Source organism: Neovison vison, chromosome 1 (assembly GCF_020171115.1).
Source record: "Neovison vison isolate M4711 chromosome 1, ASM_NN_V1, whole genome shotgun sequence".
NCBI lineage: Eukaryota > Metazoa > Chordata > Mammalia > Carnivora > Mustelidae > Neogale > Neogale vison.
Window position 1 is genome coordinate 39,993,447 of NC_058091.1, and position 14,885 is coordinate 40,008,331.

The 14,885-nt window shown below is 36.8% G+C and overlaps 1 protein-coding gene across 3 annotated transcripts in view; it reads left to right on the forward strand.

The window, feature by feature from the left end:
* Positions 1 to 7,460: 7,460 nt before the first annotated feature.
* Positions 7,461 to 14,885, forward strand: part of MAP3K7 (mitogen-activated protein kinase kinase kinase 7) — a 74,384-nt gene continuing 66,959 nt past the window's right edge. For all 3 annotated transcript variants that reach the window (XR_006384220.1, XM_044245467.1, XM_044245478.1), the window contains exon 1: positions 7,461 to 7,753. Coding sequence is in view for 2 of the 3 variants with exons in the window: in XM_044245467.1 (XP_044101402.1) it covers positions 7,634 to 7,753 (120 nt within the window). In the remaining variant the exon portion in view is untranslated. The remainder of the gene's footprint in view (positions 7,754 to 14,885) is intronic.

The following is a 14,885-nucleotide window of genomic DNA, read 5'->3' on the forward strand; positions in this document are numbered from 1 at the left end:
GTATATTCTTTTTTTTTTTTTAAGATTTTATTTATTTATTTGACAGAGAGAAATCACAAGTAGATGGAGAGGCAGGCAGAGAGAGAGGGAAGCAGGCTCCCCGCTGAGCAGAGAGCCCGATGCGGGACTCGACCCCAGGACCCTGAGATCATGACCCAAGCCGAAGGCAGCGGCCTAACCCACTGAGCCACCCAGGCGCCCTCTGAAGTATATTCTTATCTGATTAAGTTTTTGCTTTTAAAAACCAATGCTAAATATATCATGATGTTTTAAGTTTGCCTCAGAAGCCCAAAAAATAAAAACCTGCCTATTCTATTTGATTCTACATCTGTTTTACTTATTTATTATTTTAAGTAAGCTCTCCATCCAACATAGGGCTTGAATTCAGGACCCTGAGATCAACAGTTTCATGCTCTACCGACTGAGTAAGGCAGGCACCCCAATTTTACATCTATTTTCCTTAAAATACCAGTTATTTCTGAAAGCAATCATTAGCATCACAGTAACATTTCAATTTCAAAATGCAATTTAAATGCATTGCATTGTAATGAGTATTTGGAAAAAAGAACGAGTTTATACTTGAAAAATCTAGAAACAGAAATATCCTTTTTTTAATCTTTTTTTTTTTTTTCAGATTTTACTTATCTATTTGTCAGAGATCGAGAAAGAGCACAAGCAGGGGGAGCAGCAGGCAAAGGGAAAAGCAGACTTCCTGCTAAGCAAGGAGCCAATTGTGGGACTTGATCCCAGAACCCTGGAATCACAACCCAAGCCAAAGACAGATGCTTATCTGACTGAGCCACTCAGTTGTCCCCAGAAATATCTTAAAAACGAATCATTTTTAAGATTGGAGAAAGATTTAAATAGACCAGGAGAACAAAGCATTTTCAAAACTCTAAAATACTTAAGAACTCTTGATGATAAACAATTGATATGCTATTTATCAATTTAGCCATTTATTAAATCTTCTCTCAATGATAATATAGAAAATATGTGATTAGCTCATTCCTTATACCTGAAATAAAGTGCTTGCTTAGAAATAAAGATATTCATCTACATTTTATAAAATGATTAAATGTCTACTACTTTTCAGGTGCTGTTCTAAGTCCTGAGACAGTGGTGAGCACAGTGCTTATAATCCCTGTCCCAAGTGGAACTAACATCCAATGAGCAGGAGTGGGGACGGGTGGGAGTACAGAAAATAAACAAGGAGGCAAATAATTAAATAAGATGATGTCAGATAGTTAAGGGCTAGAAATAAAACTGAGTAATGGATAGAAAGTGAAGGGGTATGTTGCTGAAGGGAGGAAATTTGGGAAATCGCAAATCCAAGTTGAGAACGGCTTACCTGTAGACTAGTATGTAGGAATAAAAACCTAACACACAAAAAACAGAACTTCTCCTAATATGTATGGGTCCAGGGCATAAATGCCTGGACTCACATGCTATATTTCTAAATATTTGTAAGTTCTAACTCAAGATAACAACCTAGTAAAGGAAATATATTCCATCCTTCTACTTCGATGATATTAAGTTCACCAGAATGTGGTGGTATGAGCAAAGCCTGCCTTTAGCTCCTGACCTAGACCCCCTTTTCCTATTTTGGACTCAAGTCAATATTGTAAGGAACCTTACATACCCACATGTTTAAACTTCTGTAAGCACTGAGCACTGAAACACCCTTCTATCTTGGTTTCCACAACATCATAATTTTTAGTTTTCTACAAATTTCTTTAGCAATTCCTCTGTACCCACCCATGCCTTAAATATTTCATTCCTTAAGGCTATTTTCTATCCTATTCTTTCTTACTTGACACATCCTCCTTAGGTGACCTCATTCAGTACCTGTTTCCCTAGTGCCATATTTTTCCCTATTTGGTAATTACACTTGGAAGTCTCTCAGGTACCTCTAGCTCAATGTGTCTAAAGCTGATTTCTTTATTCTTTTCTCCCACAACCTTGTTCCAGTCTTCTCTGTTTCTGTAAATAGCATCCTTCCTATCCAAGTTGTATAAGTAAAAAATTTAGCAATCATTCTTCATATTGCTCTTTTCTTTCCTTCCTTCCTTCCTTCCCATCCAATTACGAATTCCAATTCCATTTCCTCCGTATATCTCAAATCTATCCATTTATCTATAACTCCTATGGCCACTATCTATACTGTTCAAACTACTAATTTCTTGCTTTAACTACAGCAACAGCTTCTTAGTGCTTCTCAGCTTTTTCATATGGAGAATAACACTGTAAGATACTCTGAGATGAACTGTAAAGAATTTGGAGGTATCTATTTGGGGCTTAATAAAAAAATATGTTTGCTTTTCTCATACTATGAAATTAAAAAATCAATAAACACAAAACCTTAGCAGTGATGTTAAGAATTGAATTTATATAAATATCAAATATATTTTTCAAAAATTTAATAAGAATTTTTAATGTTTTTTCTTCATAAATTTCACTTTTTACTGTAAGAATTTTGCTTAAAATGCCTACTATCAATTCCTGATCAGACCTTTCAGGATGTTCCCTTCAAACTCTTGATAGTCATCATCAAAGAGAAACTTTGTTCACACAAAGAAATGAAAAAACTGTTTAAATACTCTTAGAGCCATTTTAAAATTTGCAACAATTGCCATCATATTTAAGACTCTAACAGCTCTTCTTCTTTTTAAAATACAATGTAATGTTCAAATTTTTATACTATGAATGGATTTTGAAACCAGTTGAACTTTTTCTTATCAAATATTTCAAAAACAAGGGAGATTTTATCTGCATGACATAATGGCACCATCAAGGCAGTTGTCTTACAGCCAGCTTAGCTGAGGGAGTAAAAATTAAAACATTAGTTAGCTGCAAACAGATATGTCTGTTATATGTAATGTCAAGAATGCTTTAAAATTGTACCTACCTCTACTACTCCCCCAGGTAGTAGAGGCCTAACTTTACCCTCCACACTGTGGGCATCTGAAACACAAACCCTTTCTGCAGCCCCATGGGCTGCTAAAGACCTAGGATAAAGATGTCGGGAGTAGCAAATATGGATAAACTCAAATATTTAAGAAATGCATGAATCTGGGGAGCTGCTCTCCAGCAGTGTCAGTGAATTACTAAGTTTTTGGCTATCCTTTGTGTATTGCAGTTTTGAATATTTGAACAGAAATCTATTTCTGAACTGCCCGGAAAGAATAATATTTGATCAGGTTGGGCTAGTTTGTTTCTAGGACAGGCAGTAAGGATAATACTTTCTAGACACTTAGCTCAATCAGAATAGACATACGAATAATGAACATTTGTTGGCTGCAAACCAAACAAACATTCCCTGCCTTTTCTAAATTTTTTTTTTGGTTGGGAGCTCCTCCTTCTCAAAGCCCATGACTCTTTGAATCCTCAGTCTAAGTTATACAAGATATTTTCAACCTCAAACCTCCTGTCCCCTACTGGTCACTCAAGGGTACAGTTGCCAAGAACTTTTTGAAAACACAAGTTCCCAACTCTTGTAACAACATGGATGGGACTCGAAGAGATTATGTTGAGTGAAATAAGTCAAGCAGAGAGAGTCAATTATCATATGGTTTCACTTATTTGTGGAGCATAACAAATAGCATGGAGGACATGGGGAGTTAGAGAGGAGAAGGGAGTTGGGGGAAATAAAAGGGGAGGTGAATCATGAGAGACTATGGACTCTGAAAAACAATCTGAGGGGTTTGAAGTTGCGGGGGTGGTGGGAGGTTGGGGTACCAGGTGCTGGGTATTATAGAGGGCACGGATTGCATGGAGCACTGGGTGTGGTGAAAAAATAATGAATACTGTTGTGCTGAAAATAAATTAATTAATTTTTAAAATAATAAATAAATAAATAAATAAATAAAAATAAAATCTTAAAAAAGAAAACAGAAGTTCCATGCTCTTCTGAAATAGCTACCAAAAGAGATACTCTGTCATTGTACTGGAGTGTATGTAACTGAACAGTGAAATTTCTAGAGCCTATATTCTCAATGGGGGCAAAAATTAGAGAGAAAAAAATCTTACTTTCTTTATGTATAGCATAAAATGGGCATACAATCCATAAACAGATAGGCACCATATCTGTGGTATTAAAACTTGGGGGGAGCATCGAGAAATAATATTTTAAAAGGCTCTTTGGAGAGCATTAAAGATAAAAAGACAGAGAAACAATGTTCTAGAGCAGTGGCAAATACCACAAAAGGCAGAAGACAACAATGGAAGTAAATTATTGATGCTATCACTAAGTTTATGAATCAAGGTTTATGACACCTAGCTCAACTAGGTGTTCTAGCTCAACTTTCCACTTAACTAAGTAAATAAATTCCTTTTATTGTTTAAGCCATTATGTGTCGAGTTTCCTGTCATTTATAACAAACATCATTAGCTGACAAAATATGGAATTCATTATCTGATGTATTATACATGCCGATACAACAGAACACTAAAGTGGAACTATTTTAGTCTGTTTCTGCTAAGTTGCCATGAAATTAGGTGCCAGATATCTTCATATCCAAAATGAGCCAAGTAGGATGAGATTCCCACTTAATACATGCAAAGAGATAGTGGGAAACGGATTTCAAAACTCTTGGTCCTCATCCCATGGATAGTGCAGGAGTTAAAATTGAAGACAAGGTTGAAGGTTAAAGAGTAGTGATTAGGACACTGACATGAGGGTGGTTGGTGGAGAGTGCTCAAATTGAGAGAGACATCAAGAAGTTCCTTTAAAACCTTACTTATATATCTGGAAATGTGTGTAGACAAATTAGACTGGTAAATAAAATTCAAATTGTGAGGTCCAACCATCAATTCTCAACTCATGAAAGTTAAAGAAGTTAAAGGGAATACAAATTAAAAATTGAGGTGAATTAAAATAAGTTCAGCCCCACCCCCTCATTTCTCTGGATTCAAACTGAATTACTTAGGAATCTTTGATTGCAAGTGACAAAAATACAGCTTGGCTTGGCTTAATTGAAAAATGGAAATTTACCATCCACATAATCCAATCACAGGAGGTGATCTGGACTTTGGGGATGACTGGGTCCAGACATGATCAGTGCTGGGACTTTATGAGTAGCTAGTGAAAAGGTTCCAGGCAGACCTCCCTGCCTGCCCTATACCCCATAAAAAGCAGTCTGCGAGCACACAGGGGAACTGACTTTAGACTAGTATCAGTAACATAAGTCCAAATCAATGGATAAAATATAGAAGCAGAAATACTGGAAATTTCAAAATCATGTAGGAAGTTTGAAATGCACTTTGAAATGCATCCAACAAAAAAAAAAATGATAGAAGTATGTGTGCATGGTTAAATAGATGGGGGGGAGACAAAATAAAACCAAAAAACCACAAAAAAACAATAAATAAATAAATAAATGGACAAATACAGAATAAATCAAGTAGAGTAAAATGTTAATGCTAGAATCTTGATGGTAAGTATATAGGAGTTCACTGTAAAATTCATTCATATTTTCTGTATGTTTAATTTTTTTCCCCAACAATATGTTGGGGGCGGGGAGAGGAAATTAAGCAGAATAGCATCATGGCTATAAGGATTAGTCACTTGTCAGCAGGATACTAGTTCTAAACTGAAGGTACAGAAAAGAGACCTTACACCCCAGGCAAAGGGAGAATTAGCAAAACCTATTCATTCAACCAGAACACAGAACAAACGTTTCTTGAGCTTCCACTTGGTAAACCCACTGAATTACGATCTAGGTGTTAAAGAGAAATCAGTAATGACCTGCAGAGTGATAGCATGAGGGAAGAGATGACCATCCTAATTTGGGAAATCCAAAATGACAGGTGAACATGGTTATCCCATTGACTTAATCTGGTTTTATTTAGTTATTAGTGCACTAAGCATCATTTTAAATGTATAAATAAAGGTCTGATTTCTCACTTGGACAAACGAGTAGATAGATATTATCCTTCACAGAGACAGAAAATGCACACAGAAAAACATATTTGTACTGGGTAACTTTTGCATTTGCTTTTGGAATCTTGAAGTTTAGGTGTTTATGTCACACCTAAATAAAGATGTTCAATAGGCTGGGAATGCAGGTACTATTTGAGCATTGGGAGAGATTGGGCATCATCATAAAAGTGGGCTAGGTATCCAAGACACTGAGTATCATCCAGGGTGTATATGGAGAAGAAATTCTTTCACTGTTTTTATAGCCACTCACCAAACTATCATTATTACCAGAACTACAAAAAATGACATGTTTTTCAGTTCAAAACTTAATTTCCAAATCCAATCACCCATTTGTTATCCCAAATATGTTTCTTACTTCTGTACAGCATTTACTGGGTTGGCTACTCTTTAATTGGAAAGCTCTCCTCCAGTGATATTCCCATCACCATTCCCCTCTCTTTCCCTGTTCTGACTGTTCCTTTTCTGTCTCTTACCTTACTGAGTCTTAGAATTTGACAATTATAGGGTTTCATCCTTGGTCCTTAAGCCTTCATTTCTAACTCCAATTTTACCAGTTCAGTTTTAGGTCAAATCAACTAAATAAAGTTTACAAGCTAGTTTAAAACTAAAAATTGAGTTAATAGCACAACACAAGCAACACCTTGGAGCTACATTGACCTAGCTTCTTATAGCCTGTGATGTTCATAATCTTTTTCCTCTCTCTGAGCTTATTTTCTCATGTCCTTAAAATGGCAGCCAAAATATTTAATTTGCAAGGATATTAATGATTAAATTATAAACGTAAAGCATCCGGGTGCTCCGCACTCGATAAGTACTATTGGTACAACCCGTAACTTCAGATGAATACAAGTTATAAATATCTACCTTACCTAATATTAACTTCTGTTCGTGTGCACTCAGCCTACAGTTATTCAGGTTACATGCGTTGGCTCGCTCTGTATTATTTTCTTTAGAATCTCTCATAGCATCAAGTACTGGCTCAAAGTAACAGTAGCAACCGCTTTCTTGCATACACCGCATTGAGGGAAACACATTTTCCATGACTTCTTAAAGAAATAGTTCAGTTTAGCTTAGAGGTGACACTGAAAAGCTTCGTCACAAAAACTTAGTCCAACACTAGCCCATCCGTCCGCAGGTCTCTTGTGAGAAAAGGGAGGGGAGATACAACATAGTTTACCAAGCAGAGTTGAAAACTTAGTTTTTATCTTTCCCGCGGATGCCTGAACGACCAACCGCACAAATATACCGTCGTACTCTGCGCCACTTCCGTTCGCGCATTTTAATTACGTCAGGCATCAGCTCTCGCGGTATCACCCGATGCTGCAGCCCCTTAATATAGATCTCGCGAAATTTGTTCTACAGTTCCAAGCCGGCCATTCACTCTCCCCCACCCCACCCCCAATCTGCCCTTCCTTTCCCAGTCTCAGTCACAAAATTCTCCCCTCCCCTTTCTGGAGCTGCCAGCCCTCCACCTATTTCCGATTTCAGGCCGGAACCGGAAGTTCGGTGGGCGGGCCTGGCGGCGGAAAACGCAGAGGAGCCGGAGCCGGGACTCGGCTGTGGCCGCTGTCCCTGTCCCCGCCACGGATCGCCGTGGCTTCAGTCTGAAGGTCGGTCCGGAGACGGGTGGGCGCGGCTCTCCCCCGGAGTGTCGGGGTGGCAGCCTTCCCGGGCCCCCGGGCTCCGTGAGGGATCATGTCTACAGCCTCCGCCGCTTCCTCCTCTTCCTCGTCTTCGGCCGGTGAGATGATCGAAGCCCCCTCCCAAGTCCTCAACTTTGAAGAGATCGATTACAAGGAAATCGAGGTGGAAGAGGTGAGTGAAGCCTAACACGGGGGCACCGAAATCGGCCTTTGGGTGGTGCCGACTCTTTAAGGTGCTTCCCCTGGCCCCTCTGATTCTCAGGGCCCCTTCGGGTCCACTCGGGAGTCCCCACACAGGCTAGGTATAGAGCGGACTTTGCCTTCAGATGGTCTGGGGAAGCTTGCTTTTTGCTCACTTCGGCACTCTTGTGTTTGGTCGGTGCCTGGAGCTCGGTTATCTCAAACAGCTCAACTGGTGAGATGGTGTGGTCCACCAGTTCGTGTGTGTGTGTGTGTGTGTGTGTGTGTGTCTCCAACGACTGTATTATGTTTGACTTATAGCTCAGTGCCCGGTACGTAAATGCTTGTTAAATAAAGTGTTGCCCCGGCTACCGAATGATTCCTCACTTTCGCTGATTCTGTAGAGTAGTAGTCATAATATTAAATGTTCTACCTTCAATTGGACTAATTTGGATAAATTTTACTGTTAGTAATGTAGACTGTGATGAAAAACTGCTTAAAGGTAGCATATTCCGAAGAGATAATTAATGATTTCGGTGACAACCGCAATATAACACCAAACCAGAAATCACTATTAGAAAACCCAAATCTATTCTTCATTCTGTAATAAGATATTTTAGAGAAAGATAATAATGTGCTTTTAACATATTGTTTGTTTATAAATATATAGAGTAGATTGATTCTAAGGACCACAAAATTTAGGGAAGTAAAAACTGTACATATTTTAAAGAGGCACTTTAGAAAGTGTTAAACCTTTAGCTGAAAATAGTATCTATCAGTTACCATTTATTCATCATTTTTAAAATTTGTTAAATACCTTGGCAGTATATATGCCATAAAGAACACTGTGTGTCCTATGTTGCAGACTCTTAGCGAATTATCTCTACTTTGAAAATCCAAAATTCTTTTTAGATAGTGGCAAGTTAAAGTAGTGAGAAAATTATCATTCAACAAATAATTTTTTTCTATGCATGTTTTGGAAGAAAAATGGATTCCTTAATCATATCTTTTTGTAGCATAAAGTAATTGTTGAGAACAGCCTCATTTATGCAAGGTAGCATAAAGAAGGCTTTTGGAGTTAGCCATGTGATTTGAAGCCAGTTTCCTAACTAATCCCTTTGAGCATTATAGTGTTATCCCTTAACTATAAAACAGGGATAATAATTTCTATGTAATTTTATCTGTGTACTTCCTATTATGCAATAAAATCAAAACACTCAACACAGTACCGGACACTAACTACTAGGAAACTGAGTTCTAGAGAGGAACAGTAACCTTCTTTAAGGTCACGTGGCTAAAAGAAGGCCCTAGATTTTGAAAAGAGGGGGGAATTTATTTGTGATCATGGCGGGGGGGGGTGTTTTCTATTGAGGCTATGATAAATTCCTTTTTCAGAAGTGGATAGTTGATCTGCTTTCATGGCTTTCTTTTTTAAGAATAAAAATTCAGTGAGTCAGTATAAAAGAATTGCAGTTTTTAAATAAGCATTTACGTCTTCTCTGTGGCAAACTGCTGTACTTGTAGACTACAAATTGTTATATAATAATAACTTGTACTTCACCGTCTACCAAATGCTTTCACAGACTTACATCATTTGATTCTTACAACCTTCATTTTCTCACACTATTTTCTAAAGCATTTTACATTATTGCTTCTTGGAAGAATGGAAGTTAGTGAGGGGACCTTAATCATTTTACTGCTCTTCCCAGAAAACCATTTAACTTCTGATAAAGTTTTACATTTCTAAAGATATTTCTTTCAGTTTAGATATTGTTTCAACCTTTCTTTAGTATACTTGGGATATTCCTGAGGAGTAAATTTGTGTTTTCAGATGAAATTTTCTAATACTAGTTGGTTATCTAGTTTAGTTTTCATTTTTTTAATACCCAGTATATTTTCACTTTAAAGGTTGAATTTGGACCTTTCTGTTGTTGAAAACATACGTAATTCCCATTACATTCATTCACACGCATTAAAACAGTGTTCTTTAATCCAGCGTTTATATAGGTACTTAGTTAATAACTATTTCTGAACTTAGATTTTGCTTCTATATTAAAATCAAAAATAAGCGAACAAAGAAAGATGACCAGAAACAAAAAGTATTTTACATTGCTTTTAGTATTTCATATTATACAAATACATTGTCTATAAATAAAATTAAATTTGTATTTCTTAAGTAATAGTGTAATTGAAGCAGCATTATATTGATTCAGTTAGAAACTGTGTAAGAAAAATACTCCAACCACAAGCCAAATATGCAGTCATTTCTTAGATGCATATTTTTAAGGCATCAGCTGATTGTAATCCTTACATTCCTAATCTTGTGACTCAGTAATATCAGGGCAGCACTTCCTAAATTCAGTTCTGATATCAAATTATGTGAGGTCTCAGCCTCAGAAACTTAATAAGGTTTAGGGGTTTGAGTTTTTTTTTTATTATTTTTGGTTTTTTGTGTGTTGTTTTGTTTTGAAGCCACCTGGTTTTTACCATTCTGGATCTGAGTGAAGAGAATGTTAGAATAAATTGTGAGGTATGTACATTGAAGACAAGGTTGCAAAAGTGGTAAAAGCAGTGTGGTGTGGTTAAAAGTGTGCTGGACTGGGTATTTTAAAAAATTAAATGCCGTACTGATTCTAGCGTAATATATTTCAGTAGCTTTGAACAGGTAACTTAATTTTTCTGGGTCTCTGACTTTTCATGTGAACTGAAGGATTAAATTTGATCATTTAAGGTGTCTTCCAGTTCTAAAATGAAAACACATTTATTATTTCTAGTATTTTTGCTCTGTTTCCACAGTAAGCTTTACATGATCTCTTGTGGAATGTAGTTGGTAACTAGCCCTGGTTAGACAAGACAAATATCCCTATTTTACAGATTCTGACAAATGGTCATAGAGTTTGATTTACTATTATCAATTACTAGAACGCTCATACCTAAGTAAATGGTAGAGCTGGGAACTTTGAATTTGAAATATCTCACTCATGAGTCAGTTGCTCTTTCTGCTAGATTTACAGTGAAGCACTCTGACCAAACCTTATTCTGAGAATGGAGAAACAAAATACTGATTTTCTTTATGGTGGTTGGTCCTACACATTTAGTGAACATTCTCTTCTGTGTACAATACAGCTAAGGTACTGTGAAAGATGGAGAATGCTAGGATACTCTCCTTGAAATTTTTTTTTTAAGATTTTATTTATTTATTTGACAGAGATCACAAGTAGGTGGAGAGGCAGGCAGAGAGAGAGAGAGAGGAAGAAGCAGGTTCCCTGCTGAGCAGAGAGCCTGATGCGAGGTTCCATCCCAGGACCCTGGGATCATGACCTGAGCCAAAGGCCCACTGAGCCACCCAGATGCCCTGACTCCTTGAAATTTTTGACTTATTGTTGAGACTAGAATAAACACAGAACAGTTGATAATTAACATTTTTAGAACCATGAATTTAAAACTGTGGCTATAGATAACTGAGCACTGAAGCCATACTTTGAAAGTAGGGTTAATCACAGAAGACTTCATTGTATGGAAAATAGTTTGAAGCCAATTTTGAATAAAGTAAGCATCACACATTGGGAAAGGTACAAAGATGAATTTTCTTTGCACTTGCTCCTCTACCTAGCATTCTCTTCTCCCAAGAACTTCACATGGCTGGCTCCTCTCACCAAGTCCCAGCTCAAATGTTTAATCCTTAGGGAAACTTTCCCAGATCTTCATCAGTTCCAATATCCTTTGTGGAACTTAACCAGTAAACAAATTTATGTATCCCCCAGCAAAACGTTATATGTTATTCATATAACACCAATGCATAGCACCCAGTTTTTCTTTAAATATTTGTTGAATGAGTCGTTTGAAGTTATCACAGCATAATTATGAAGATTTAGTGCTCATCCAGTTCTTTCATATTGCATGTGATAAAACCAGAGGTTTCAGTAAGTTTGTGATTTGGCTTAGGCAGCATTTACACTAGAAATGAAATCTGATTCTCTGTCTAAATGTTGATTCCATTATACTCCATTATACCTAGCAAATACATTTGTTTAGCAAGGATTTTAAAAGTGCTGTGAAGGGTTAGATGCTGTAAGTAAACCATGTATTGGTGGGCTTTTACTAACATCCTGAAAAGACCCTATTTGGCATGGCTGCTTTTTAAAAGGGAGACCTATGGTCTTGACATCAAGTATAATAGGAGCAACGTACATATTATCACTACAGTACTTATGTTAAGCTTTATTATAGAGACCCAAAGGGTTTGTTTTAAAGGGAAATATAGAAAGAACTTTGGCAGTGATTTATATTTTGTAATTTTAGAGGTATATGGGCAACATAATGGAGAAAATCCTCATTTATAGTGGCCTGAAAAAACTGAGTCTATAGATTTGTGAGTCAGTACTTAATTGTGGATATCCAGAATTATTAATAAACTCTTCCATGTGAAACTTAATGATCTTTGGTTTCATTAGAAATCTGAAATTGTTATCACAATGAAGAGATAGGCACATGATAACTTGTGTGTGTGTGTGTGGCTTAAAAGGTGACATGGGCATATTACTTGAAAGAAAGGCCTACTAATTAGGTCAGATGTCTATGCCAGATTTTAAAAGACTGCATGAAAATTCAAAAGTAAGTTTGGATAATCAAAGCTTTACTTTTTTGTTGTCAAGCCTGTCTTGTCAGCAGATGGCAGTTCTATTCTGCCACAGTTTATTAATAGATATTGAAGTTCTAAGTTCTGAAATAGTTGGAGGCTCTAAGTTCTAACAAATTAATATAAGATCTACGCTTGTTCTGTCATGTTCCATATTTCTAGCCAGAGGCACAGCCAGGGACCATTCACATAGTCCACAGAGCAGGGCCAAATAAAAGTGACAACTATAGTCACTGAACTAAAAATAACATGAATTGGGGACAATTAAGAATTATTTTGTAGTAAATTAAGAGCATGTAAGCATCCTTCACCATTTAGTATAGCTTAGGCAGGCTTTTTGTTTTGTTTGTTCATTAGTTTTTAATAATACGACTTGGATAAAGGAATAGTCTTCCATCCTAAAGAAATTAGTTTTTAAAGGAGTTGCTTTCCTTAAACACACAGAATGAATTCTGATTTTGATTTTTAATGCTTTTAGTGCTTTTTAATATTAATTGCTTTTATTAGTGCTTTTTAATATTAATTGCATATAAATATTCCCATTATCGTATTTTTCTGTTCTATTTTTTATTTAAAAATTACGTTTAAACTTTGCTTTTACTATATGAAACTGAAGTTGTGGACCCCAAACCAAGAGGACTACACCACAGGGGAAAGATGCATATCATAAGAGAATTAATCTAACAACATTTTAATTTAGAAAACATTCATAAGGGGCGCCTGGGTGGCTCAGTGGGTTAAAGCCTCTGCCTTCGGCTCAGGTCATGATCCCAGGGTCCTGGGATTGAGCCCTACATCGGGCTCTCTGCTCCGCGGGGAGCCTGCTTCCTCCTCTCTCTGCCTGCCTCTCTGCTTACTTGTGATTTCTCTCTGTCAAATAAATAAATAAAATCTTTAAAAAAAAAAAAAAAGGAAAACATTCATAAATTTGGAGGAAATATTTCTAAATTAACTTCCCTTTTAAAACCAAAATCCTCTTAGTATTGCTCTGTTCTTCTATTTTTACAGAGGAGAGATTGTGAAAAATAGCTAATATCTATTTCTGGATTTGCCATTTTGTATGGATTTTGTGTGATAGGGGAGATGCTTATAATTTGGATGTGTGCCCTTTTTATCCCCTTGCCGAAAATTGATATTTGGAGAAAGCAGTCATTCAGAGTAATTGTTAATGATGATATGTCAAAGAAACTTATGTTATTTGGATATGAATACAACCCAGAAAGCATATTGATTTGTCAACTTGAATTAGAAATTTAGTAGCAATTAAAAAGTACTTCCTTTCCTTGTCTTGTAATTTGAATATTGGGTTTTTCATTGTTTCCCTCAGTTGCCAATCTGTCTCAACTTGTCATCTATGCCACTCATTTCTATGACCTACTGTGTGTCAAGAAAAACACTTGGGTTGCTCACAAGAATCCCCCTTTCCTTTCTTCCTGCCCAAGGTAGCCTCTTAGTGCTCTGGGAGACTTTCATAAATAATGTCCACTGGTCTATGTGATGGCTTCCACCAGAATATTTTGTTTCACTATTAATTATGTTTTTAATATGACCTAATGTTGTCATTCTCAAACCAGAATCACCTGAAGAGCTTATTAAAACACAGATTGCTGGACCCTACCCTCAAACTCAGTACTTTTGGGTTGGAACCTTAGAATTTATATTTCTCACAAATATTCTGGTGATGCTGATGCTTTTGATCCACAGACCACACTTTGAGAGAGCTATTGAATTAATGCTTTGCTGTTTTGCATTTGCTTTCTTGTGACACTCTTCTGGTTTGCCTGCTACAGTACTGATTGTTTCTTCCCAGTTTTTGCTGGTCTTCCTCCTGTGTGTTCTAGATGTTGAAGTTCTTTGGAACTCAATTCCGGGTCCCCAGTATTTAGATTCTGTTTTTGGTAATCTCACCCAGTTGATTGACTAGAAATAAGCAACTAAATGCTTTCATTTAATTGCTAAATGTGTTATTTTAAAAAACATATTTTTATATATATATAAAATTTTCTTGTTTTCCTTCATTAAGCTGTTGCTTAATCTAGACATTATCTTGATTCATCTCTTCCTCTCCACCCATCCTGCTGCATGCAGACCATCAGCAAGCTCTTTTCTTTTTTTTTCTTTTTAATTTGAGACCGAGAGAGAAAGAAGCTTAAGCAGGAAGACAGGAGCAGTGGGAAAGGGAAAGCAGACTCCCCACTGAGCAAGGATCCTGATGTGGGGCTTGATCCCAGGACTCTGAGATTATGACCTGAGCCAAAGGCAGTCACTTAATCAACTGAGCCACTCTGGTGCTCCACAAGCTCGTTTAACCCTACTATAAAACATATCCCAGATCTGCCCATTTTTCTGCACTATCATCAGTCATGTCCTCACAGCTCTTCTATCTTGCTTGAGCTGCTGTAATAGCCTCGTATCTGGTCTCTCTATATATTCTAGCTTCCCTACAATCCATTTTTCATGTAAGAGCTAGAATGATTTTTTTAAA